This window comes from Ornithorhynchus anatinus, chromosome 4, assembly GCF_004115215.2.
Source record: "Ornithorhynchus anatinus isolate Pmale09 chromosome 4, mOrnAna1.pri.v4, whole genome shotgun sequence".
Classification (NCBI taxonomy): domain Eukaryota; kingdom Metazoa; phylum Chordata; class Mammalia; order Monotremata; family Ornithorhynchidae; genus Ornithorhynchus; species Ornithorhynchus anatinus.
Window position 1 is genome coordinate 134,277,011 of NC_041731.1, and position 23,812 is coordinate 134,300,822.

General features: G+C 58.9%; 1 protein-coding gene across 2 annotated transcripts in view; it reads left to right on the forward strand.

Annotated features, from left to right (window-relative positions):
• Positions 1–22,681, forward strand: part of TNIP2 (TNFAIP3 interacting protein 2) — a 28,143-nt gene extending 5,462 nt beyond the window's left edge. Inside the window, exons 1-6 of one of the 2 annotated variants that reach the window (XM_029062020.2) lie at positions 2,181–2,281; positions 3,052–3,354; positions 16,187–16,279; positions 17,094–17,360; positions 18,852–18,971; positions 21,807–22,681. In XM_029062020.2, coding sequence (XP_028917853.1) covers positions 3,097–3,354; positions 16,187–16,279; positions 17,094–17,360; positions 18,852–18,971; positions 21,807–22,085 — 1,017 coding nt within the window. In that variant the 5' untranslated portion in view covers positions 2,181–2,281; positions 3,052–3,096 and the 3' untranslated portion in view covers positions 22,086–22,681. Of the gene's footprint in view, positions 1–2,180; positions 2,282–3,051; positions 3,355–16,186; positions 16,280–17,093; positions 17,361–18,851; positions 18,972–21,806 lie in introns of those variants that run through there. The other variant, XM_029062018.2, reaches the window with a different exon arrangement.
• Positions 22,682–23,812: the final 1,131 nt, after the last annotated feature.

Consider the following 23,812-nt stretch of genomic DNA (forward strand, 5'->3'; position numbering starts at 1 on the left):
CAAGGCCTAGTGGATAGAGTCAGAGGGTCACGGGTTCTAATAATAAGAAGAAGAATGTTGGTATTTGTTAAGCGCTCACTATGTGCCGAGCCCCGTTCTAAGCGCTGGGGTAGACACAGGGGAATCGGGTCGTCCCACGTGGGGCTCCCGGTCTTCATCCCCATTTTACAGATGAGGGAACTGAGGCCCAGAGAAGTTAAGTGACTCGCCCACGGTCACACAGCCGACAAGCGGCAGAGCTGGGATTCGAACTCACGAGCCCTGACTCCAAAGCCCGGGCTCTTTCCACCGAGCCACGCTGCTTCTCCATGCCGGCTCCGCCGCCTGTCCGCTGGCTCAGTGGAAAGAGCCCGGGCTTGGGAGTCGGAGGTCGTGGGTTCGAATCCCGGCTCCGCCACTGGGCAGCTGTGGGACCGTGGACGAGTCCCTTCGCTTCTCTGGGCCTCAGTCACCTCATCTGTCAAATGGGGATTTGCTGTGAGCCCCGCGTGGGACGGCCCGATGACCCCGTATCTCCCCCGGCGCTTAGGACGGTGCTCGGCCCATAGTGAGCGCTTAACGGATACCGACATCATCATCATTATTATTATTATTATTCTCTGGGCCTCGGTGACTGCAAAATGGGGAGGAGGACCGTGAGCCCCACGCGGGACCGGGGCCGCGTCCGACCCGGTCTGCTTGCATCCGCCCCGGCGCTCCGGACAGTAGCGCCTCGCACGTAGTGAGCGCTTCCCAAATGCCATAATCATGATCTGTTACCGACGAGAGAGGGGAGGGGCGGACGGGGGCGGGGAAGGGATGGGGAAGCAGGCCGGTGTCGTTCAGCGGTGCCGGACGGAAAGGATCCGCTGTCTAGTAAATCGACCGAATCCGTTTTTATCGGAGGGCTCGCTTAGACCAAGAAACAAAAGAAAAACTTCGCCCTCGGTCGCAGGACACCCCGTAAACAGTCACGTGACAACTTGAGAGGCGGGAGGCGGGATGTTTTGAATTGGGGTTAGAGCCCCGGAGCCGGAGCCTTCCATCAGCTCATCGCAAACGGTCCTTCCCACCGTCGATTACTGGCCGTCCTCCTCTAGAAATGCACGGTTTTTTATTTCTCTTCGGAGAATTTAGTGGGTTCGGGTGCCCCGTACAGTCTCCCGCTCATCCCAACGGACGTCTCCCGATGAAGTCTCTCGATGAGGCCCGTTAAGCTCCATTCGAAGCCTCTTTCCTTTTGATTTGCCGTGTGCACCTGAAGGGACGTGCAGACGCGGTCCCGGCACGCCCTCCCTCCGCGCCTCTGCCAAACTCATCCTCTTCCCCTCTTCGAAACCCTCCTGAGAGCTCACCTCCTCCGAGAGGCCTTCCCGGACTGAGCTTCCCCTTTTCCCTCTGCTCCCTCTCTGCTCCCCCTTCACCTCTCCTCAGCTAAACCCCCTTTTCCCCCCTTTCCCTCCGCTCGTCCCCCTCTCCCTCCCCCTCGGCACCGTCCTCGTCCGCTCGACGGTACGTATCTTCATCACCCTGTTTATTTTCTTAGTGAGATGTACGTCCCCCAGATTCTATTTATTTGATTCTATTTAGAGAAGCAGCGTGGCTCGGGGGCAAGAGCCCGGGCCTTGGGGGTCAGAGGTCATGAGTTCGAATCCCAGCCCTGCCACTCGTCAGCTGTGGGACGGTGGGCGAGTCACTTCACTTCTCTGGGCCTCGGTGACCTCATCTGGCAAATGGGGATGAAGACCGGGAGCCTCCCGGGGGACGACCCGATGACCCTGGATCTCCCCCGGCGCTTAGGACGGTGCTCCGCACCGAGTAAGCGCTTAACAAATACCAACATCATTATCATTATTTATTGGCTGTCGTTTCAATGAGACGTCCATCCCCTCGATCCTGTTTATCGCCATCGGTCCCGTCCGTCTCCCCCGATCGGACCGTGAGCCCGTCGGAGGGCGGGGACCGTCTCTGTCCGTTACCGATCCGTCCGTTCCGAGCGCTCGGTCCGGTGCTCTGCACACAGTGAGCGCTCAATAAACACGACTGAACGTCTCGACCCCGACCCCGGGGAATCGGCCGATGGACTGGCCAGGAGCCGGGGGGGGGGGGGGGGGTGAGACGGTTCCGGGAGCTTTGCGGATCGGAGAGGGACGGGCCCCGAAGACCGGTTTTCAGGGGGTAGGTCGGGCACGTCTGAGTCCGAGGAACGGGGCGATTTCTGAGGTCGTCGAAAGCACCGACCGACGAGTGAGTTCTCGTACGAGGCGGCAGTAACTCCGGGCTGTGCGGTTTCGAAGAAGCGGTACGGAAAATACGATCCCAACCCCGTCCTCGGGTTTTCCCAGGGTACGCGGAGGCCGAGGTCGAACGGGGACGGGAAATCCAGGGGGCATTCAGAAATCTCATTTCCTCCGGGCGCTTCGGCCTCTTCCGGACCCGTCCGCGGAGCGAGGACCGATTCGTTCCACCTCGGCGACTCTCCGTCTCCCTCGCCTCATCCCGGCGAGCCGTAGAAACGGGCAGGGGAGGCGCCTAGGCCCGGGGCGGGGGGCTCAGGCCGCTCAGCCGGAGGAGGAGGGGACGCAGGCGGCCGGAGGACCGTGCCAACCCACGAGGCCTCCGGCGAGGCGGGCCCCCTCGGAGTCAGACGAGGACCTCCCCGCGGCCGGGCGAAATCGCCGGCCGGCCCGCCGCTCGAGGTTCCGACGTCCGATGATGCAGAAGGTTAGAAGAGGGGGGAGAAAAAAACCCCCCGATTTTCACTCTTACTCACGAAAATCAAATGTAGAAGTGGGGTTTCGGAGCAAGCCACGGAGGCCGAAAAACTCCGCAGATAATGAGGAGAGGAACCGGCGGACCTCGCTATGAGTGTGTAGGTCTGGTAATGAGAGGCAGACCTCCGACGCGCCATCTCTGAGAGGCCTGGCCCCAAGGGGGAACTCGGGGGTTATTTCTGCAGCGGGACGTCGCTCGTGGTTTGGATCTCCGGCTCGGCGGAGGAGGAGGAGGAGAAAGAGGAGGAGGCGACGCCGGTTTCCTTTAATCGAATGCCCGTTTCGGTTTCCCCTCCAGGAGGTTCAGAAGCCGAACCGGCAGCTGGAGGAGAAGGACCGAGAGATGCAGAAGATCATCACGCGGCCCCAGCATGAACGCGAGCGGGAGATCCTGCTGCTGCAGAGGAGCCTGGCGGAGAAGGAGAAGGTCCAGGCCACCAGCGAGGTCCTGTGCCGCTCGCTGACCGACGAGACCCATCAGCTGCGGAGGACGCTGGCGGCCACCGCCGAGATGTGCCAGCATCTGGCCAGGTGTCTGGAAGAGAAACAGTCGGCGCGAGGGAAATCGGAGGACGGGATCCCCCTGGAGAGACCCGATAAGGTAGGGGACGAGGGGCGGCGAGCGCTCCGGATCCGGGAGGTGGGTCTCCTTCCCTACGGCCCGTCTCCTCTCTCGGTCGGCGGGGCGGGAGGAGAAGACAAGGTTGGCATCTGTTAAGCGCTCACTGTGTGCCGAGCACCGTTCTAAGCGCTGGGGTAGACACGGGGGAATCGGGGTCGTCCCACGTGGGGCTCGCGGTCCTCATCCCCATTTTCCAGATGAGGGAACTGAGGCCCAGAGAAGTGAAGGGACCCGCCCACGGTCACCCAGCCGACGAGTGGCGGAGCCGGGACTCGAACTCATGAGTCCTGACTCCCAAGCCCGGGCCCTTTCCACCGAGCCACGCTGCTTCTCAGCGGGGAAGGGACGTCCCTCACCTCGCCCCGGCTGCGGAGCGGTCGCGGCAGCCTGGCTTTTAGGGGGTGGGGCCCGAGCGCGGGAGGCAGGAGGACCTGGGTTCGGGTGCCAGCTCCGCCGCTCGTCTGCCGGGCGAGTCCGTTCATTCGGTAGTATTTATTGAGCGCTCACTATGTGCGGGGCGCCGTTCTGGGCGCCGGGGGAGAGACGGGGTCATCGGGTCGTCCCCCGTGGGGCTCCCGGTCTCCGCCCCGCCCCCCCCTTTTACAGATGAGGCCGCTGAGGCCCGGAGAAGTGACTTGCCCACGGTCACACGGCCGGCAAGGGGCCGAGCTGGGATTCGAACCCACGACCTCGGACTCCCCGGCCCGGGCTCTTGCCGCTGAGCCACGCCGCTCCTGGGCGGAGCACCGGACTGAGCGCGTGGCACGGACGGTTGGGCAACAGATGGAGACCGTCCCTGCCCGACGACGGGCTCACGGTCTGAGCGGGGGAGACGGGCGGACGAGAACGAGACGACTTCATCGCGTTAAATCGAATGAAGGGGATGGGCACCTCCTTCCCCGAATAAATAGGGTCGTAAATAATCTATCCGAACGAGCAGAGTGCGGAGGGGAGGGGAAGGGGGAGGAGCAGAGGGAAGGGGGGCTTAGCTGAGGGGAGCTGAAGGGGGGAAGGGAGAGGGAGCAGAGGGAAAAGGGGAAGCTCAGCGTGGGAGGGCCTCCCGGAGGAGGTGAGCTCCCGCTAGGAGTCACTTCTCACTTCCCTCACCGGGAGAATGGGGAATTTAGGACTGGGAGAGCCCCACGCGGGACGGGGGCGGTCCCCAACCCGATCAGCTCGGATTTAGTCCGAGTCTCGGGACGGCGCGCGGCGCGGGGTGAGCGCCTAAATGCCGGAAGGATGAACTTTCCCTCTGGGCCCGCGGCTTCGCCGGGCCCGGGGGGGGGGGGGCGGGGGGAGGGACCGGAATCCTCCGGGAATGACCGACGATCCCAAAGCGAGGGGCGAAAGACCAGACCTGCCGATCGGCTTTCTCCGAATTCACCGTGGGCAGGGGGCTTGGCCTGCTGGGAAAAGCAACCAGCCTAGGGAGTCAGAGGATCTGGGTTCCGATCCCGGCTCCGCCTCCCGCCTGCTGTGTGTGACCTCGGGCCGGTGGCTTCGGTTCAGTTCCTTTATCTGCAAAATGGGGATTCGATACCCGGGCTCCTTCCTGCTGAGACTCTGAGCCCCGTGCGGGACTCAGTGGTCTTGGAACGATAATGTTGGTATTTGCCAAGCGCCTACCGGGTGCCGAGCGCCGTTCTAAGCGCCGGGGGAGATCCGGGGTCATCGGGTCGTCCCACGGGAGGCTCCCGGTCTTCATCCCCCGTTTTACAGATGAGGGAACTGAGGCCCAGAGAAGTGAAGTGACTCGCCCGCGGTCACACAGCTGCCGAGGGGCGGAGCCGGGATTCGAATCCATGACCTCTGAGTCCCAGGCCCGGGCTCTTTCCGCTGAGCCACGCCGCTTCTCACGTATCTACCCTCCCGGCTCCGCCACCCGTCGGCTGTGTGACCGTGGGCGAGTCACTGCACTTCGCTGGGCCTCAGTTCCCTCATCTGTAAAATGGGGATGAAGACCGTGAGCCCCACGCGGGACGACCCGATTCCCCTGTGTCTACCCCCAGCGCTTAGAACGGTGCTCTGCACAGAGTGAGCGCTGAACGGATACCGACACTATCATTATTAGTAGCGGCACCCTAACCCTCGATACCGCTTGGCACACAGCGCCGAACAAAAAGCGTTATTATTTTTAGCAGCGGTATTGTTATTTTTGTTATTTGACACTTAATTCGGCGCTCTGCACCCGATAAGTGCTCCGGAAATATTACTGAGGATGGTTTCCCTTGAGCGTTCACTACGTGCCGGGCCCCGTACCGAGCCCCGGGGTGGATACGGGCAGATCGGGTTGGACACGGGTACCTGTCCCACCTGGGGCTCACAGTCTTCATCCCCATTTTATGGAGGAGGTGACCGAGGCACAGAGGAGCGAAGTGACTCGGCCAGGGTCACACGACAGTCACGTGGCAGAGCCGGGATTCGAACCCATGACCTTCTGACTCCCAGGCCCGGGCTCCAGCCACTACGCCGTACCGCTTCCCTGTGCTGGGCTTCCGTCACCGGGCCGAGGAGGGATGGGGATGTGAGCTCGTCGCGGGCAGGGAGCGTGTCGGCCAACGCTGTCTGACTGTACTCCCCCAGGCGCTTAGTACAGCGCCCTGCGCACAGTAAGCGCTCAGCGAAGCGCAACGAGAAGCAGCACGGCGTGGTGGCTAGAGCCCGGGCCTGGGAATCAGATCGTTGGGTTCCTAATCCCGGCTCCGCCACCTGTCCGCTGTGTGACCTTTCTTTTTTTTTTCCAATACCATTTATTGAGCGCTTACTAGGTGCAGAGCGCTGTACTAAGCGCTTGGATAGAACAAGTCGGCGACAGACAGAGACGGTCCCCGCCCTCCGACGGGCTCACGGCCTGATCGGGGGAGACGGGCGGACGAGGACGGTGGCGATACGTAGAGTCGAGGGGAAGAACGTCTCGTAAGAACAGTGGCGACTAAATAGAATCGAGGCGGTGTACGGTTCATTAACAAAATAACGTTAACAAAATAATTAACAAGTCACTTCACTTCCAGCGCCTAGAACAGTGCGTGGCACATAATAAGCGCTTAACAACAGCAGCGTGGCTCAGTGGAAGGAGGACGGGTCGGGGAGTCAGAGGTCACGGGTTCGAATGCCGGCTCCGCCACGCGTCGGCTGTGTGACGGCGGGCGAGTCACTTCGCTTCTCTGCGCCTCGGTCGCCTCATCTGTAAAATGGGGATGAGGACCGGGAGCCTCACGTGGGACCGCCTGACGACCGTGTATCTGCCCCGGCGCCTAGAACGGTGCTCGGCACCTAGTAGGCGCTTAACCGATACCAACATCGTCATCATTATTGATAATAATAAATAACAACGTTGGTATCGGTTAAGCGCCCACTAGGTGCCGAGCACCGTTCTAAGCGCCGGGGTAGACACGGGGGGAATCGAGGTCGTCCCACGTGGGGCTCCCGGTCTTCATCCCCATTTTCCAGATGAGGTCACTGAGGCCCCGAGAAGTGAAGTGACTTGCCCAACGATAGCAATATTATCGTTATCGTTGTTATCTTTGTTCCCTGTGCCTCACTTCATCCTGAAATGGGGGTTGAGCCGGCGAGCCCCGAGTGGGGCGGGGACTCCGTCCGACCCGACTGGCTTCTATCCGTCCCCGGGTCCCGCGCGTCGCGAGCGCTTAATGAATAGAATAATGAGGGTACCGAGCGCCACCGAGCGAAGGGCCAGGGCGGGCCTTGTGGGTGGGGGGGGTCGTGTCTGATCCCCGATCCGTGAGAGAGAGAGCGCGAGCGGTCCACCTCCCTTAGGCCTTTATCCATTCATTCAACAGTACTTACTGAGCACCTAGTACTACGTGCAGAGCGCTTGGAACGGACAGAGAGAGACCATCCCCGCCCAGTGACGGGCTCACGGTCTGAACGGGGGAGACGGACGGACACAAACAAGGCGACTTCATGACGATAAATAGAATGAAGGGGAGGGACACCTCGTTACCAAAATAAGTAGGGTCATAAAATGTAATCGTGTTGGTATTTGGTAAGCGCTTACTATGCGCAGAGCACCGTTCTAAGCGCTGGGGTAATCAGGTTGTCCCGCCGGAGGCTCACAGTAAATCCCCATTTTACGGATGAGGGAACCGAGGCGCAGAGAAGCCAAGTGACTTGCCCGCGGTCACCCGGCTGACAAAATAGAGACGGTGCCGAGGGGGAGGGGAGGAGCGGAGGGAAAGGAAAGCTCCGTCTCGCTCGCTCGCGGAGATGGTCCTTGGGACGCCCGGCGGGGCGGGGGACCAAACGACCGACCGCGTCAGCCCGTCAGCTCGGTGGAAAGAGTCCGAGGTCACGGGTCCGAATCCCGGCTCTGCCCCTTCGGCAGCCGGGTGACTGTGGGCGAGTCCCTTGGCTTCTCTGGGCCTCGGTTCTCTCGTCCGGAAAATGGGGGTGAAGACCGCGAGCCCCACGGGGGACAGCCCGCTTCCCCTGTGTCGACCCCAGCGCTCAGAACGGCGCTCCGCGTATGATAATATAGATCATAACAACGATGATGTAGATGATCATCATCACGATGAGAAAAGGCCCGTTTCTCCCTGGCGGAGTGAGAGACGGGTCGGTGTCTCTGGCCCACGTGATACCGAGCCGTCACATCACCCAACTCGATCGGTGTCAAGTTTCCGGCCGGGTAACGAGCTGACTTTACAGCGGGGACTTCCCTGGCCCCGCCGGTTTTGTCAGATGTGATTCCCAGCTCGCTCGGGGGGGAATTTTGCCTTCGTTTTGAATTACCTCTGTATTGTGCGTGTGCGTGCGTGTGTGTGTGTGTGTGTTGTTTTTTTGAATGTAGGTATGTAGATCCTTGGGAATTTTTTAAACTTTCACAGTCATACCTTCCTGTCCTTTTAGCTTGTAGCGTTTCACCTCTTCAGACTCTACACTTGAAACAAACGTTGGGGCGGTGAATCATTTCGCTTCTGCCGCCCGGGCCGGTGTGTGACGGACTGGGTTTTACCCGAGCCAGAAGCCGCCCGGCCGGGTGGAAAGAGCCCGGGCCCGGGACTCGGAGGGCCCGGTTTCGAACCCAGCCTCCTCCTCACCTTTGCCGTGTGACCTCGGGCAGGTCGCTTCGCTTCCCCGGGCCCCGGCGACCTCATCCGGAAAGCGGGGATGAAGATCCTGAGCCCCGGGTGGGACGTGGACCGGGCGCGACCTGGGGGGGGGGGGGGGGGAGGGAGGGGCGAGTCACTTCGCTTCTCTGGGCCTCGGTTACCCCATCTGTAAAATGGGGATGAAGATTGTGAAGCAGCGCGGCTCGGTGGCAAGAGCCCGGGCTCGGGAGTCGGAGGACATGGGTTCGGATCCCGGCTCTGCCACTCGGCAGCCGGGTGACTGCGGGCGAGTCGCTTCGCTTCTCGGTGCCTCAGTGACCTGGTCTGTAAAATGGGGATGAAGACTGGGAGCCCCACGGGGGACAAGCTGATTCCCCCTGTGTCTACCCCAGCGCTTAGAACAGGGCTCTGCACATAGTAAGCGCTTAACAGATACCCACATCATCATCGTTATTATTGTGAGCCTCACATGGAACCCGATGACCCCGTATCTCCCCCGGCGCTTAGAACAGCGCTCCGCACATAGTAAGCGCTTAACAAATACCCACGTTATTATTATTATGACATTATTATTATTAGCCTCTGTCTACCCCAACTTCTCGGGGGCTCAGTTTCTTCGTCTGTAGACTGGGGATGAAATGCCTGTTCTTCCTTCTCCTTAACCTGTGCCAACCTGATTAAGCCGGGGCTACGTCGGCACTTAAAACGGTGTCTGGCACAGAGTAGGCGCTTAACAAATACCATGATGGCTGCTGTTATGATAGGCGACCCGGATTTCGGCCGTTCCTCGCTGCGGTGGTGTGACTTAGTGGCTGGAGCCCGGGCCTGGGAGCCAGAAGGACCCGGGTTCTAATCCCACTCCGCCACGTGTCTGCTGCGTGACCTCGGACAAGTCATTTCACCTCCCTGGGCCTCATCTGGAAAATGGGGGTGAGGACCGCGAGCCCCACGTGGGACAGGGACTGCGTCCAACCTGATTAATGTGTAGAGAAGCGGCGTGGCTCAGCGGAGGGAGCCCGGGCTTCGGAGTCAGAGAACAGGGGTTCGAATCCCGGCTCGGCCACCCGTCAGCTGTGTGACTTTGGGCGAGTCGCTTCGCTTCTCGGGGCCTCAGTGACCTCATCTGTCAAATGGGGATGAAGACCGTGAGCCCCACGTGGGACCACCTGATTCCCCTGTGTCTACCCCAGCGCTTAGAACGGCGCTGGGCACATAGTAAGTGCTTAACAAATACCAACATTAACATTAATGTGTATCTACCCCAGCGCTTAGAACGGTGCTTGGCACATACCGAGCACTTAACAAGTACTAATATTATTATTATTATTATTATTTGGGGGTGAATGAAATAACGTACACATAGAAACCTGACTGCCTTGGGGATATTTCAAAACAAAACCGGTGGGGCCAAGAGCTGATCCTTGAATTCAGCTCCCGCCAACTGGGGAGGGGCCCCTGGCCCAGCCCCGGGTCCCCCCGAGTAATAATAATAGTGCTGATGGTATTTAAGTGCTTACTATGTGCAGAGCACTGTGCTAAGCTGATCAGGATGTCCCACGTGGGGCTCCCAGTCTTCCTCCCCGTTTTCCGGATGAGGTCACTGAGGCCCAGAGAAGTGACTTGCCCAAAGTCACACAGCGGGCGAGCGGCGGAGCCGGGATTAGAACCCATGACCCCTGACGCCCAAGCCCGGGCTCTTTCCGCTGAGCCACGCTGCTTCTCAGCGGGATAGGGCCCCGGGCCTGAAGGATCTGGGTTCTAATGCCGGTTCCACCACCCGTCCGCCGCTCTGTGCCCTTGGGTACGTTCTGTCACTTCCCCGGGCCTCGGCTCCTTCATCTGGAAGACGGGCATTGAGCTGCGAGCCCCGTGGGGGACGGTCCCACCCGAGTTGGTTGCATCCACCCCAGCGCTCAGTACAGCGCCTGACACAGAGTGAGCGCTTAACCCATAGCACGGTTATTTCCTCCTATTGACAGGAGGGTGAGGAGGGGCAGGGGAGCATCGACTGTCCAGCGCCCTCCCTTCCCTCCCTCCACCCCTTTTCCCCCAGTGACCCCGATGTGGGCAGGGAAGGCGTCTGTCTAATGTTGCGTTATACTCCCCCAAACGCTTAGTACAGGGCCCCGCACACGGTAAACGCTCAATAAATACGACCGAAAACGAGCGACCGGCCTCACCCTACAGGCCGGTGCTCAGTTCTGTTCAGTTGATCGTTCTTCTCATGAATAATCATGGTAACGAGTTTAGCGTTTGTTAATAACGTTGGTGTCGGTTAAGCGCTTACTATGTGCAGAGCGCCGTTCGAAGCGCTGGGGGAGAGACGGGGGTCATCGGGTTGGCCCACGTGTGGCGCTTACTACGTGCCGGGCACTCTACTAAACGCTGGGGTGGATGCAAGCAAATCAGGTTAGCCTCGGCCCCTGTCCCGCATGGAGTTAAGATAACGTCGGTATCTGTTGAGCGCTCACTGTGCGCCGAGCACCGTTCCAAGCGCTGGGGGGAGACACAGGGGAATCGGGTCGTCCCACGTGGGGCTCGCGGTCTTCGTCCCCGTTTTACAGATGAGATGCAGCGTGGCTCAGTGGAAAGAGCCCGGGCTTGGGGGTCAGAGGTCATGAGTTCGAATCCCGGCTCCGCCACGCGTCAGCTGCGCGACCGTGGGCGAGTCGCTTCACTTCTCCGGGCCTCAGTTCCCTCGTCTGGAAAATGGGGATGAAGACCGCGAGCCCCACGTGGGACGACCCGATTCCCCTGTGTCTACCCCAGTGCCTAGAACGGTGCTCGGCACATAGTGAGCGCTTAACGGATACCAACATTATTATCTCTCCTGCTCCCTCCAGCCCCTCCGGCCTCCGGCCCCTTCTTGGACCCCCCCCCCCCCTCTTTCCCAGCAGTGTCTCGGGAGATGTCCCGCCCGCCTCCTCAAAATCCACCCCCATGCCCTCATACCTTATTCAAACATTTGCCTCCGGCCCTCCCGAACTGCCACGGTCGCCGGTTCGCCGCCTTTCCCACTGCCTTCAGACCCGCGCGTGTCTCCGCTATCCTGGGGGGGAAAAACCCCCTTCCCTTGACCCCGCGGCTCTCTCCGGTTATCGAGAAGCAGCGTGGCTCAGTGGCGAGAGCCGGGCTTGGGAGTCGGAGGTCACGGGTTCGACTCCCGGCCCTGCCACTTGGCAGCTGGGTGACCGTGGGCGAGTCGCTTCGCTTCTCGGGGCCTCGGTTCCCTCATCTGGAAAATGGGGATGAAGACCGGGAGCCTCGCGGGGGACGACCCGACGACCCCGTATCTCCCCCGGCGCTTAGAACGGCGCTCGGCACGTAGTGAGCGCTTAACGGATGCCAACATTATTATTATCATCATCACCCCATCTCCCTCCTACCAGTCCTCTCTCCAGACTCCACATTTTGGACCGGCCCTTTTTCCTGGAAACGTTTCCCAACTCCCTCGGAGAACTCGTTCGCTACCACGGCTTCAACGACCATCGCTATCCACGTGACCGTGAGCCCGTCAGTGGGCGGGGACCGTCTCTATCCGTTGCCGAGTTGTCCATTCCAAGCGCTCAGTCCAGTGCTCTGCACATCGGAAGCGCTCAATAAATACCCAGATCTCCCTCTCCAGTCCTGATCTCGCTCCGCGGTCCCACATTTCCTCCAGCCTTCGGGACGTCTCCCCTCGGACGTCCCGCCAACCTCTCGAACTTACCGTGTCCCAGACCGACTCCCTCATCTTCCCGCCCAACCCCTGTCCTGTCCCTGCCTTTCCCCATCACTGTAGACCACACCACTACCCTGTACCGCTTAGCCCAGTGCTCTGCCCAGAGTAAGCGCTCAATAAATACTCTTGAATGAAGGCATGACTACCCTCCTGGGGTTCCAAGCCTGTAACTTTAGCGTCCTCAGCTCAGCGTGGCTCAGTGGAAAGAGCCCGGGCTTGGGAGTCAGAGGTCATGGGTTCGAATCCCAGCTCCGCCACTCGTCAGCTGTGGGACTGGGGGCGAGTCACTTCGCTTCTCTGGGCCTCACTGACCTCATCGGTAAAATGGGGACGAAGACCGTGAGCCCCACGTGGGACGACCCGATTCCCCTGTGTCTACCCCAGCGCTTAGAACGGTGCTCTGCACATAGTAAGCGCTTAAACAAATACCAACATTATCATCTCTCCCCTTTAATCTGTCACCGAATCCTGTCCGACCTCCATCGCCAGAATCTGCCCTTTCCTCTCCCTCCAAACTGCCACGGATCCGGGCAGGCGTGGAAAGAGCCCGGGCTTGGGAGTCAGGGTTCCTGGGTTCGAATCCCAGCTCCGCCACTCGTCAGCTGTGGGACTGTGGGCGAGTCACTTCGCTTCTCTGGGGCCTCAGTGACCTCATCCGGAAAATGGGGATGAAGACTGTGAGCCCCACGTGGGACGACCCGATGACCCCGGATCTCCCCCGGCGCTTAGGACGGTGCTCTGCGCGTCGTAAACGCTTAACAGATACCAACGTTATTATTATTATTTTTATCCCACCTCGACTACCGCAATCAGTCAGTGGTATTTACTGAGCACTTAATATGTGCGGAGCACTGTGCTAAGCGCTCGGGAGAGGACGGTATAACGATAGACACGTTCCCTGCCCACAACGAGCTGACAGTCTGGAGGGGGAGACGGACATTAAAACAGTGGAACAGATGCCGTGCCGTGGGGTGCCTAAAGCAGCGTGGCTCAGTGGAAAGAGCCCGGGCTTTGGAGTCAGAGGTCATGGGTTCGAATCCCGGCTCCGCCACTCGTCAGCTGTGGGACTGGGGGCGAGTCACTTCGCTTCTCTGGGCCTCAGTGACCTCATCTGCAAAATGGGGATTAAGACCGTGAGCCCCACGTGGGACGACCTGATTCCCCTGTGTCTACCCCCAGCGCTTAGAACGGTGCTCGGCACACAGTAAGTAAGTAAGCGCTCAACAAATACCAACATCATTATTAAAGGGTACCAATCCAAGTGTCAGGGTAATGCAGAAGGGACGGGGAGTAGGGGAAAAGAGGGCTTAGCTGATGATAATAACGGTGGTATTTGTTAAGCACTTACTGTGTGCCCAGCACTTCTCTGAGCACTGGGGTAGGTACAGGGTAATCAGATTGCCCCACGTTGACTCATTCGTTCAATAGTATTTACTGAGCGCTTACTACGTACAGAGCGCTGGACTAAGCGCTTGGAATGTTAATGAAATGTACATCACCTTGATTCTATTTATTTGCCATTGTTGTTACGAGACGTTCTTCCCCTCGACTCTATTCATCGCCATCGTTCTCGTCCGCCCGTCTCCCCCGATCAGACCGTGAGCCCGTCAGAGGGCGGGGACCGTCTCTATCTGTTACCGATTTGCCCGTTCCGAGCGCTTAGTACAGTGCTCTGCACATAGTAAGCGCTCAATAAATACTATTGAATGAATGGACAATTCGGCATGGGGCTCACACTTTTAATCCCCATTTTACAGATGAGGCGACCGAGGCCCAGAGAAGTCAAGTGACTTGCCCAGGGTCACACCCGGCAGACAAGTGGGGCGGAGGCGGGATTAGAACCTAGGTCCTCTGGCCCCCAAGCCCGGGCCCTCCCCACTGAGCCACGGAGTTTCTGGAGGGCCTCTTGGAGGAAATGAGAGGCAGCGTGACTCAGTGGAAAGAGCCCGGGCTTGGGGGTCAGAGGTCATGGGTTCGAATCCCGGCTCTGCCGCCTGTCAGCTGGGTGACCGTGGGCGAGTCACGTCCCTTCTCTGGGCCTCAGTTCCCTCATCTGTAAAATAGGGGTGAAGACCGTGAGCCTCACGTGGGTCAACCTGACTGCCCCGTATCTCCCCCAGCGCTTAGAACGGCGCTCTGCACATAGGAAGCGCTTAGCAGATACCAACATTATTATTATTATATGTGATTTTAATAGAGCTCTGAGGGAGGGACAGGGGCAAGGGACTGGGGGCGAGGTAGACGTGGTCGAGATCCTATAAATCGGGTGCATCAACCTCCACGCTGACCTCCCAGCCTCCCGTCTCCCCCCGCTCCGGTCCCTACTGCGCTCTGCCGCCGGGATCGTCTTCATGCAATAATAATAATAATAATAATGTTGGTGTTTGTTAAGCGCTTACTATGTGCCGAGCACTGTTCTGAGCGCTGGGGGAGACACGGGGGAATCAGGTGGTCCCCCGTGGGGCTCCCGGTCTTCATCCCCATTTTCCAGATGAGGTCACTGAGGCCCAGAGAGGTGAAGTGACCTGCCCACAGTCACACAGCTGTATCGATTGAGCGCCTACTATGTGCAGAGCACTGTACCGAGCGCTTGGAATGGACAGTTGGACAACAGAGAGACACCGCCCCCGCCCAGTGACGGGCTCACGGTTTAAAGGGGGGAGACGGATGGCAGAGAGAAAGAGAACGAAACAAAAACCAGGCAACCCCATCAAGATGGATAGAATCAAGGGGATGGACACCGCATTAGCAAAATAAATCGGGTAATAAACAATATATAAAAATGAGCAGAGTGCTGAGGGGAGGGGAAGGGGGGAGAGCAGAGGGTCGTCTTTCTACGGAAACGTTGAGGCCGTGTTTCTCCCCCCTCCTCGAGAACCTGCAGTGGTTGCCCTTCCGCCTCCGCGTCAAACAGAAACTCCTCGCCCCGGGCTTTAAAGCCCTGAATCGGCTCGCCCCCTCCTCCCAGATTTCCTTGACTTCCTGCTAGAGCCCGGCCCACGCGCTTCGTTCCCTCAGTGGAAAGAGCTTGGGAGTCCGAGGTCGTGGGTTCGAATCCCAGCTCTGCCACCTGTCAGCCGTGTGACCGTGGGCAGGTCGCTTCACTTCTCTGGGCCTCAGTGACCCCATCTGTCAAATGGGGATGAAGACCGGGAGCCTCACGTGGGACAACCTGATGACCCCGGATCTCCCCCAGCGTTTAGAACGGTGCTGTGCACACAGTAAGCGCTTAACAAATACCAACATTATGATTATTCCTCCAACACCAACATATCCCTTCCCCAGTTCAAACCCTCTTTCCCCAACTCCCTCTCCCTTCCCCGTCACCCGTGCGCTCATCTCTCTCCCCTTGAAGCACTTGAGCAGCGTGGCTGAGTGGCAAGAGCCCGGGCTTGGGAGTCAGAGGTCGTGGGTTCAAATCCCGACTCCGCCACTTGTCTGCTGTGTGACCTTGGGCAAGCCACTTCACTTCTCTGGGCCGCAGTTACCTCATCTGCAAAAATGGGGATTGAAAAAAATAAACTGAGAGCCACACGTGGGACAACCTGATGATCCTGTATCTCCCCCAGCGCTTAGAACAGTGCTCTGCACATAGTAAGCGCTTAACAAATCCCATAATCGTTATTATTTTGTTAATGAGGTGTCCATCCCCTCGATTCTATTTATCGCGATTAAGTGGTCTTGTTTTTGTCCGTCCGTCTCCGCCGATTAGACCGTGAGCCCGTCGTGGGGCAGGGACGGTCTCTGCCTGTTGCCGGATTGTCCGTTCCAAGCGCTCAGTCCAGTGCTCTGCACATAGGAAGCGCTCAATAAATGCTATTCAATGAATGAATGAACTCGCTGGGGGCAGGGAACCTGTCTACCGCCTCTGTCGTCTGGCACTCGGACAAAATTCGGCGCACGATAAGTGCCCGATCGATAGCGGCGACGGGCTGCTTACGCTTCTCTGAAAGGGACGAGCTAAGATTGTTGCAGAACGACATTTTATAACTGAAACCTTTTTTTTTTTTTTCCATAGCTGCAGTTTTCTGACAGCGAAATGCCCCTACAGGAAGCCGTCATTTGCAAGCTGCAGGAAGAAAATACGTTATTAAAACAGAAAGTGATTTATGTGAGTGTTCTGCCGTCTGCGCCGCTTTATCTCGTCTAATACCTGGCCTCGATCACCTCCTAGTCCGGTGTGCGGGTTGATGAGAAGCAGCGTGGCTCAGCGGAAAGAGCCCGGGCTTGGGAGTCAGAGGTCATGGGTTCGAATCCCAGCTCTGCCGCTTGGCAGCTGGGTGACCGTGGGCGAGTCGCTTCACTTCTCTGGGCCTCGGTTCCCTCATCTGGAAAATGGGGATTAAGCCCGTGAGCCTCACGTGGGACGACCCGACGACCCCGCATCTCCCCCGGCGCTTAGAACGGTGCTCGGCACATAGTGAGCGCTTAACGAATGCCAACGTCATTATTATTATTAAGCACTTACTATGTGCAGAGCACCGTTTTAAGAACCGTTCCGCTCTCCGTATATTATAATTCTGTGGCGGGAGGAGCGAAGGGCGTCGAGGTAGCCCGGCCGGTCAACGTGGCTCAGTGGAAAGAGCCCGGGCTTTGGAGTCAGAGGTCGTGAGTTCGACTCCCGGCTCTGCCACTCGTCGGCTGGGTGACCGTGGGCGAGTCGCTTCGCTTCTCTGTGCCTCAGTGACCTCACCTGGAAAATGGTGATAAAGACGGTGAGCCTGACGTGGGACGACCTGATTCCCCTGTATCTGCTCCAGCGCTTAGAACGGTGCCCCGCCCATAGTAAGCGCTCAACAAACACCAGCACTGTTAACCCCCCCCGCCCCGCTGCCCGTCCGCCGCCGGGGCCGCCGAGCGGGGTGAGGCCCCCGTGCGCGGACGAGAGCCGAGGTGACCCGGGCCTTTCTCTCCGCGCCTGTCAGGTGGAGGATCTGAACGCCAAATGGCAGAAGTACGACGCCAGCCGGGACGAATACGTCAAGGGGCTGCACTCGCAGCTGAAGGCGGCCCGGGAGCAGGCCGGCCAAGGGGCGGCCGCCAGCGGCCAGCTGATGCGCAAGGAGATCTTCCGCCTCAACAAGCTGCTGGAAGAGAAACTCAACGACTGCGGCCAAGTCGAGCGAGAACTGGAAGATCTGAGGAAGGCCCGAGACGGAGACAAGGAACGCATGCAGATCCTGGAGGAACAGGTCAGCGGTTCCGTCGCGGCCGGGGAAGGGCCGGGAGCCTCGGGGGACACGTTGGCCTCCTCCGGGAACGGCTGCGGGCTTTGAATAATGACCGCGGTGTTTGCGGAGCGCTTGCCGCTTCCCCGGCTCTGCCGCTTGTCAGCTGTGCGACTGTGGGCAAGTCACTTCTCTGGGCCTCAGTGACCTCATCTGGAAAAGGGGGATTAACCGTGAGCCCCACGTGGGACAACCTGATTCCCCTGTGTCTACCCCAGCGCTTAGAACAGTGCTGGGCACCTCGTGAGCGCTTAACAAATACCAACATTATTATTAGTATCATTATTATTATCTTTACGTATTTGCCAAGCGCGTACCGTAGGTCGAGCACCGTTCTAAGCGCTGGGGTAGCTATAAAGTTCTCGGTGCTGAGAATCAGTCGGAGAATCCAGGCCGTCTGACTCCCAGGCCCGAGCTCTTTCCTCTAATAATAATAATAATAATGTTGGTATTTGTTAAGCGCTTACTATGTGCAGAGCACTGTAGGCAACGCACATCTGCCTAGTGGATCGAGACTGGGCCTGGCAGTTAGAAGGTCCTGGGTTCTAATCCCGGCTCCGCCACCTGGCTGCTGGGTGACCTTGGGCCAGTCGCCTCGCTGCTGGGGGCCTCGGTTACCTCGTCAGTAAAATGGGGATCGGGTTTGAGGGCCCCATGCGGGACAGGGACCGTGACCAACCCGACCTGCTTGTATTCACCCCACCACTTGGGACAGTGGCTTGCACGTATTAAACCCTTCACAGATTACCATAATTATTATGATTATTATTATTATCTGATGCTATGGAGACCCCTCGCTGTCAGGGTCAGCGCCCCTTTGCATTCATTCAGGTGTATCTATCGCGTACACCATAGTGTAATAATAATGTTGCTATTTGTTCAGCGCTTACTATGTGCAGAGCACTGTTCTAAGCGCTGGGGGAGATCCAGGGTCATCGGGTGGTCCCCCGTGAGGCTCACAGTCTTCATCCCCCTTTTACAGATGAGGGGACCTGAGGCCCAGAGAAGTGAAGTGACTTTCATTCAATAGCATTTATTGAGCGCTTGGAATGGACAAATCGGTAACAGATAGAGACAGTCCTTTGACGGGCTCACGGTCTAATCGGGGGAGATGGACAGACGAGAACAATGGCGATAAATAGAATCAAGGGGATGAACCTCTCGTTAAAACAAAAGCAGATAAATAGAACCAAGGCGATTTACATCTCATTAACAAAATAAATAGGGTAATGATTGCCCGCTGACAAGTGGCGGATCCGGGATTTGAACCCATGACCTCCGACACCCAAACCCGGGCTCTTTCCACTGAGCCCCGCTGCTTCTCTACCCCCATTATCTCGTCTTTCCCTCCTCTGTCGGCGCTTACCGAGCACCAGAATTAGTATTTTCCTTGAGGAGACTTGAAACGTTTTTCACGGCCTCGTTTGGAAAACTGACGGGTTCTTCTCTTCGCAGGTTCTGGTGTACAGAGATGATTTCACGTCGGAAAGGGCAGACAGGGAGCGGGCCCAGAGTAAGATCCAAGAACTTCAGGAACAGGTCGCTGCTCTGCAGCAGCAGCTGTCCGGCAGGCAGGTAAGAGCTGGCCCGGCGGCCACACGCGTCCCTCGAAACCGCGTCGTGGACCAGAAGAGGCCCGGAGTCTGATTAACAGTAATAATAACGTTGGTATTTGTTAAGCGCTTACTACGTGCAGAGCGCCGTTCTAAGCGCTGGGGGAGATACAGGGGCATCGGGTTGTCCCACGGGAGGCTCACAGGTAATCCCCATTTGACAGACGAGGAAACCGAGGCCCAGAGAAGTGAAGCGACTCGCCCACAGTCACCCAGCTGACAAGCGGCAGAGGCGGGATTCGAACCCGTGACCTCTGACTCCCGCGCCCGGGCTCTTTCCACTGAGCCACGCTGCTTCGCGTACCACACGGGGCCCACGGTCTTAATCCCCATTTCACAGAGGAGGGAACTGAGGCGGAGCAGGGATCCGAACCCAGGTCCCTCTGTCTCCCGGGGCCGGGCTCGGTCCACTAGGCCGCCGTGCCGCTCGGATTAGACCGAGGGTGGTTCCATCGTCCAACCCCAATCCGTTTGCAATTCCGGTCCGCCACGGGGAGTCTCGCAGTGCAGGTGTTAAAGTTTCAACCCGGCCCAAAATGAGACTCCCCCCCGACTGCCTCTCCCTGCCCTCCCTTCTCCTCGGGGGGGGGGGGGGGGGGGGGGAACTGAGGAGATTATTGACTGGGCAGTCCCGGCCGCCCTGATTGTGGAGAGGAGGAGGAGGAGGAAGCCGCAGGCGTCCTTCCCCGTCTCTCGCAGCGTGGCTCAGTGGCAAGAGCCCGGGCCTGGGAGTCAGAAGTCATGGGTTCGAATCCCGGCTCCGCCATTCGTCAGCTGGGTGACCGTGGGCGAGTCGCTTCACTTCTCGGTGCCTCACTTCCCTCCTCTGGAAAATGGGGATGAAGACTGTGAGCCTCACGGGGGACGACCCGATGACCTTGTATCCCCCCCAGCACTTAGAACAGCGCTCGGCACATAGTAAGCGCTTAACAAATCCCGTCGTCATCATCTCTCCGGGGACATCCCCACCCTCGGGACCCGAGACGTTACTTCATCTCGGCCGCTGTGGAGGCGTTTTCGGGAGCCTCCCTCCCCCGGCCTTGACCTGTTGGGGATGGGGGTCGGCTGGGCCGGAAAGGCCAGCACGGGACCCACAGCCCAGATGGACGACACTCATTCGCTCCATCAGTCGTCGTCTGGTCGAGCGCTCACCGTGTGCGGAGCACCGTTCTAAGCGCTGGGGTGGATCCAGGGTCATCAGGTTGTCCCCCCCCCTGAGGCTCACGGTCTTCATCCCCATTTTCCAGATGAGGTCACTGAGGCACCGAGAAGTGAAGTGACTTGCCCAAGGTCACACAGCAGACGCGTGGCGGAGGCGGGACGAGGACCCACGACCTCAGAGTCCCAAGCCCGGGCTCTCTCCGCCGAGCCACGCCGCTTCACTACTCGCCGCGCGGACCGGCTGCCCTCCCTGGGCTGCCGACGCTTCCCCCACGTGGATTTTTCCGTTTGGCTCTGTTTTTCTGGCACTTGCCAAGCGCTTCCCAAGCGTCAGGCACCGTACTGAGCGCTGGCGTGAATAGAAGATGATCGGGTCGGCCGGGCGTGGCCCGGTCGTCTACTAGCCGATGGACGGTGACTCCCCCCACTTCGGAGCCTTCCCTGACGAAGTCTCATTTCCTCTTTTCTCACGCCCTTCTGCCTCACCCTTACATGTGGATCTGTCCCTTTTATTCATTCATTCATTCAATCCTGTTTATTGAGCGCCTGGTCTGTGCAGAGCACTGTGCTGAGCGCTTGGAATGGACAATTCGGCGACAGATAGAGACAATCCCTGCCCGACGACGGGCTCACAGTCTGATCGACTGTAGTTTGATTCACCCCTCCGTCAGCCCCACGGACACCTCTCCAGACTGTAAACTTGTCACGGGCGGGGAACGTGTCTGAAAACTGCGCGGTCCGCTGCTCTCCCAAGTGCTTAGGACAGTGCTCCGCACACGCCCGCTGAAGACGACTGATAACTTCGTAGACTGTAAGCCCGTGATTAGACCGTAAGCCCGTCAAACGGCGGGGGTCCGTCTCTATCTGAGGCCGACTTGTTCATCCCAAGCGCTCAGTACAGTGCTCTGCACATAGTAAGCGCTCGCTAAATACGATTGAACGAATGAAAAACTTCCCCAGGAGTTGGGTAACTCCTCTGGAGCTAGAGAAGCAGCGTGGCTCAGTGGAGTCAGAGGTCATGGGTTCGAATCCCGGCTCCGCCACTTGTCAGCTGTGGGACCGTGGGCGAGTCACTTCACTTCTCTGGGCCTCAGTGACCTCATCTGGAAAATGGGGATGAAGACCGGGAGCCCCACGGGGGACAACCTGATTCCCCTGTGTCTACCCCAGCGCTCAGAACAGTGCTCGGCACAGAGTAAGCGCTTAACAGATACCAACATTAACATTATTAACAGTGCTCTGCACACAGTAAGCGCTTAACAAATACCAACATTAGAACAGCGCTTGGCTCGTAGTAAGCGCTTAACAAGTGCCATTATTTTTATTTAACGGGGTCAGCGGATAGAGCCCGGGCCTGGGAGTCGGAAGGCCACGGGCTCTGATCCCGGCTCCGCCGCTTATCTGCTGCGTGACCTCGGGGAAGCCCCTTCACTTCTCCGGGCCTCACCTACCTCGTCTCTAGAATGGCGATCGAGCCCGTCGGCCCCATGTGGGACAGGGACCGTGTCCGCCCCGATCCGCCTAACACGGAGGAAGCGCTTAACAAATACCGCGGCGATGGTTATCGAATGCTCGCTTTTCGATTATCGCTCCAGCGAATAACGGGAGCCTTGTTGTATTTTCTGTCCGGGTGTAGGAAGGAAGAGAAGGCAGCGGTCACTGTCGGATTCACGTCAGTAACAAGAGCCACATGTACGTAGGGGCCAGCGTGGCGGAGCCCCTGCTGGGGGCCGGCGCGGAGCAGGGGGGCTCCCGTCGGGCCCAGCCCCGGCCCGAACAGTCGGCCTCGCAGGCGGACGCCCCCGGCTCGGCCCGCCGGGACCAGGGGGACCTCCAGTGTCCCTACTGTATGAGGCTCTTCGACGACGAGCAGGGCGAAGAGGTGATGAGACACATGATGGAGTGCTGTCAGTGACCCCACCCGGATAGACGGACGGTCGGCCGGGACGGCCCCCCCGCCCTCGGGTCCCTCGCCCGCGCCCCCCGGGGGCCGGGGCCTCTCCGGTCCCGCGCGGCGAGGGGCCGGAGATCTCCCCCGGCCGCCCCGCGGGAAGGTTCGTCCGCGAGCCGAGGCTCCCGCGTCCCGGGATCCGCCTGGAGACGGTGACCCCGGGGGGACCCGGAGGAGGAATTTTAACCCACGTCGACGGCGAGCGTCCGCCGGCGGGGTCTGTCTTCCCCGGGACCCCCAGAGTCGGGGAGGAGGGGGCCGCTCCATCCTCAGAGACTCTTTAGGACCGAGTCGGACGGACGGAGGCGGTCTGACTGTACGAAGGAAGGCGCGGTGACGGGAGGAACGCTCGTGTCAGACGCCCGTCGACACTTGAGAGTCCCCGGTGGAGAGAGGGGCTGGCTGGCCGAAGAGCCCCTCCGTCTCCGCGCTGAAATATATCGCACCGGGAAGTGCGATGCCGTCTTTCCCCAGGTGTCCAGATAATTGTGGAAAGTCGAGTCCTATAAACTTATTTTATATTATATTATTTTTATAATAAAATGGATTAATACCAAGTCGTACGCGGCCCGATAATACTCTCTCCTTCAATTAGGGGGTATAGAGCGGCAGTCCGTCTCGGCCGGGCGCGACCCGGTCCCTTAGGGGGGCGGGGACCGTCCGACCGGATCGTCTCGTATGGGTCCCGGCATTCGGTACAGTGCTTAGCACGGCCGTCATTGTCTTAGGGCGGGTCGGGGGGGGGGGGGGGGGGCAGGGATTTTCTTTTTCTCTCTTTTCTTTTTTTTTTTTACTCTTTTCAAATGGCGTTTGTTAAATGCTCACCCTGTTCATTCAGTCGTATTTATTGAGCTCTTACTGCGTGCGAAGCCCTGTGCTTGGCTCAGTGGGAAGAGCCCGGGCTGGGGAGTCAGAGGTCATGAGTTCTAGTCCCGGCTCCGCCGCTTGTCAGCTGTGTGACTTTGGGCAAGTCACCTCACCTCTCTGGGCCTCAGTTACCTCATCTGTAAAACGGGGTGTAGGACTGCGAGCCCTGTGTGGGACAATCTGATTACCTTGTGTTACCCCAGCACTCAGAACAGTGCTTGGCACACAGTAAGCGCTTAACAAATAGCAACAATATTATGATCGTTACTGAGCGCCGGGGAAGGTACGGGCTACTCCGTGAGGCAGTCGGTCGACTGTATTTACCGAGCGCTTACCTGGGGCAGAGCGTTTGGGAGAGTACGAAAGAACAATAGAAAGACCCATTCCCTACCCACAGTGAGCTAGAGGGGGAGGCGGGCGGTAATGTAAATAAATAAAGGACACATACGGAGGGACGTAGATGCCGTGGGGCTGGGAGAGGGGAATGAAAAAAGGGAGGGAGTCGGGGCAGTGTAGAAAGGTGTGGGAGAAGAGGAGAGGAAGGCGTAGTCGGGGAAGGCCTCTTGGAGGAGACGGGCCTTCAACAAGGCTTTGAAGGATCCGGGGGGGAGAGAAATCACCCGTCGGACATGAGGTGGGAGGGTGTTCCGGGCCAGAGGCAGGACGGGGACGAGAGGTCGGCGGAGAGCTAGACGAGATCAAGGTGGAGTGAGAGGGTCAGCATCAGAGGAGCGAGGCGCGCGGGCTGGGTTGGACTAAAATAGTAGGAGTATTCAGGTCGGACACAATCCCTGCCCCACGTGGGGTTCGCGGTCTGAATCCCC